At 36.9% G+C, this 2118-nt stretch overlaps 1 protein-coding gene across 1 annotated transcript in view; it reads right to left on the bottom strand.

Moving 5' to 3' along the window:
* Window positions 1-2118, bottom strand: part of lipf (lipase, gastric) — a 14595-nt gene that overhangs the window by 8434 nt on the left and 4043 nt on the right. The window contains exon 3 of the mRNA XM_016461413.1: window positions 1313-1430. Within this exon, the coding sequence (XP_016316899.1) occupies window positions 1313-1430 (118 nt within the window). The remainder of the gene's footprint in view (window positions 1-1312; window positions 1431-2118) is intronic.

Genomic DNA, 2118 nt, shown 5'->3' on the forward strand with positions numbered 1-2118 from the left:
TAAACATTCATTGTATGGAAAAAAGCAGCATGAAGATTATGCTAAATTTATTTTGTTTTTGTTAGAAGAAAATTGAATGAGTTTGTATTATTATTAAACAAATGTATATATGTACAAATAATATATGTATATGTGTGTGTGTGTGTGTGTGTGTGTGTTATATACAGTATATATATATATATATATATGGTGTGTGTGTGTGTGTGTGTGTGTGTGTGTATACTGTATATATATTGTATGCATGTTTATAATTTTTTTATTTTCTGTATTTTTTGGTGAATACACACACGCACAAATATATACACGTATACAGGTGCATCTCAATAAATTAGAGTGTCGTGGAAAAGTTAACATGCCACGCCGAATTGAGGCAGTAATTAAAGCAAAAGGAGCCCCTACCAAGTATTGAGTACATGTACAGTAAATGAACATGCTTTCCAGAAGGCCAACAATTCACTAAAAATGTTTTTTTATTGGTCTTATGAAGTATTCTAATTTGTTGAGATAGTGAATTGGTGGGTTTTTGTTAAATGTGAGCCAAATTCATCACAATTAAAAGAACCAAAGACTTAAACTACTTCAGTCTGTGTGCATTGAATTTATTTAATACACGAGTTTCACAATTTGAGTTGAATTACTGAAATAAATGAACTTTTCCACGACATTCTAATTTATTGAGATGCACCTGTATACATACTCCAAATCACTTGTGGGGCCATATGAAACTTAGGCCAGTTTGAGACTTCTGCTCTATACACTAGAATTTATATCCCATCAGATTCTTAACTATTTTAAAATCATATCTCTCCCAAGTATAACACTTAGGAGTGTAACACTAACTTAACTAATTTATGAAACAGGATCTTCTAATAACCTCACACCATCACAAGAGGTCATGAGATCTTGATATTTATGAGAAGAAAATCCTAAGAAGACATCTTGTGTGGGTTGTGTTATACGAGTGTGTTACAGGAGGTCCTCCTCCATTCGAGACTGACTCATCTAAAACCACTTCTCTCCCCTCTTTAAATTGCTACGTGACTATTAAAAACCACGGGATGTTAAGATGTTAAGGTTCAGATGTGAACATCTCACCCAGTGCGTTCATGTGACAGTGCATGTTTCGTAATGGCTTCACAGTGAACCAGTGAATGTGAGAATTCAGAGTTCATCTTACAGACATTCCTCTTTCAGACGGCCACTTTAGTGAGGACAAAAAGATCCCATCTTTAATAATTCATGCTAACCCAAGCCAAACAGAAGCATGAATGGGCTCATTCAAATCTTTTGGCACACCAGCTCAAACCTTTACCTTGGCCATCCTTGTTTTTGACCCCATGTGGGATTCGGTTAATGCTCAGGATGTACTCATCCTCAGTGACCACTTCAAATTCTTCAGCTGGGTAGCCCCAGTGTCTGATGATCTCACTCTACAAGAGACAAACACAACAGTGAGCATGGGCAAAGTCCATGACAGCATGGAGAAATCAATAGAAACACACCTCCATGTAAGATAAATGAAATTAAATAGGACAGCAAACACATTCCTTCTCTCTTTAGAAAATACAACACTTCAAAATAGCACAAGCATTGTTCTATTCTGATGAAAGCAGTAGAATGTCATCCATTTGAAGAAGAAATATAAGGCCTAAGGATTTTTTAAGAATAGCTACATTTCTTCTTTGCTAAGGTCTACAATAAATGTCATCAACGTGACAGTATTTTTTAAATGTAATGAAAATAGAAAACACCAGTTCAGCTTAAATTCTTAGTTCAGTCATTTGTCTTTTCAAGAGCACAATAATTTCAGCTGTATGGTGTCACACTGCTCCTCCTCCTCCTCCAGATATGAGATCAATTATAATCAGAGACTTCAAAGAAACTGTGTGAGCTTGTTGGTTCCAGGCCTGCCATGCAATCTCCCCGTGCATAATTAAAGGCTCTGCAATTTCCCACTCCCCCTGGGTCTTCTGTCTGCTCATTCAACTTTAGGCCACTTAAGGATAAACCCACTGCTGGCTCAACACACATTATGGGGAGAGTAAGCACTGGGGGATGTGCCTCTCTCTCTCTCTCTCTCTCTCTCTCTCTCTCTCTCTCGCGTTCGTCTCCTTTTTT

This window comes from Sinocyclocheilus anshuiensis, unplaced genomic scaffold (assembly GCF_001515605.1).
Source record: "Sinocyclocheilus anshuiensis isolate Anshui unplaced genomic scaffold, SAMN03320099.WGS_v1.1 scaffold220, whole genome shotgun sequence".
NCBI lineage: Eukaryota > Metazoa > Chordata > Actinopteri > Cypriniformes > Cyprinidae > Sinocyclocheilus > Sinocyclocheilus anshuiensis.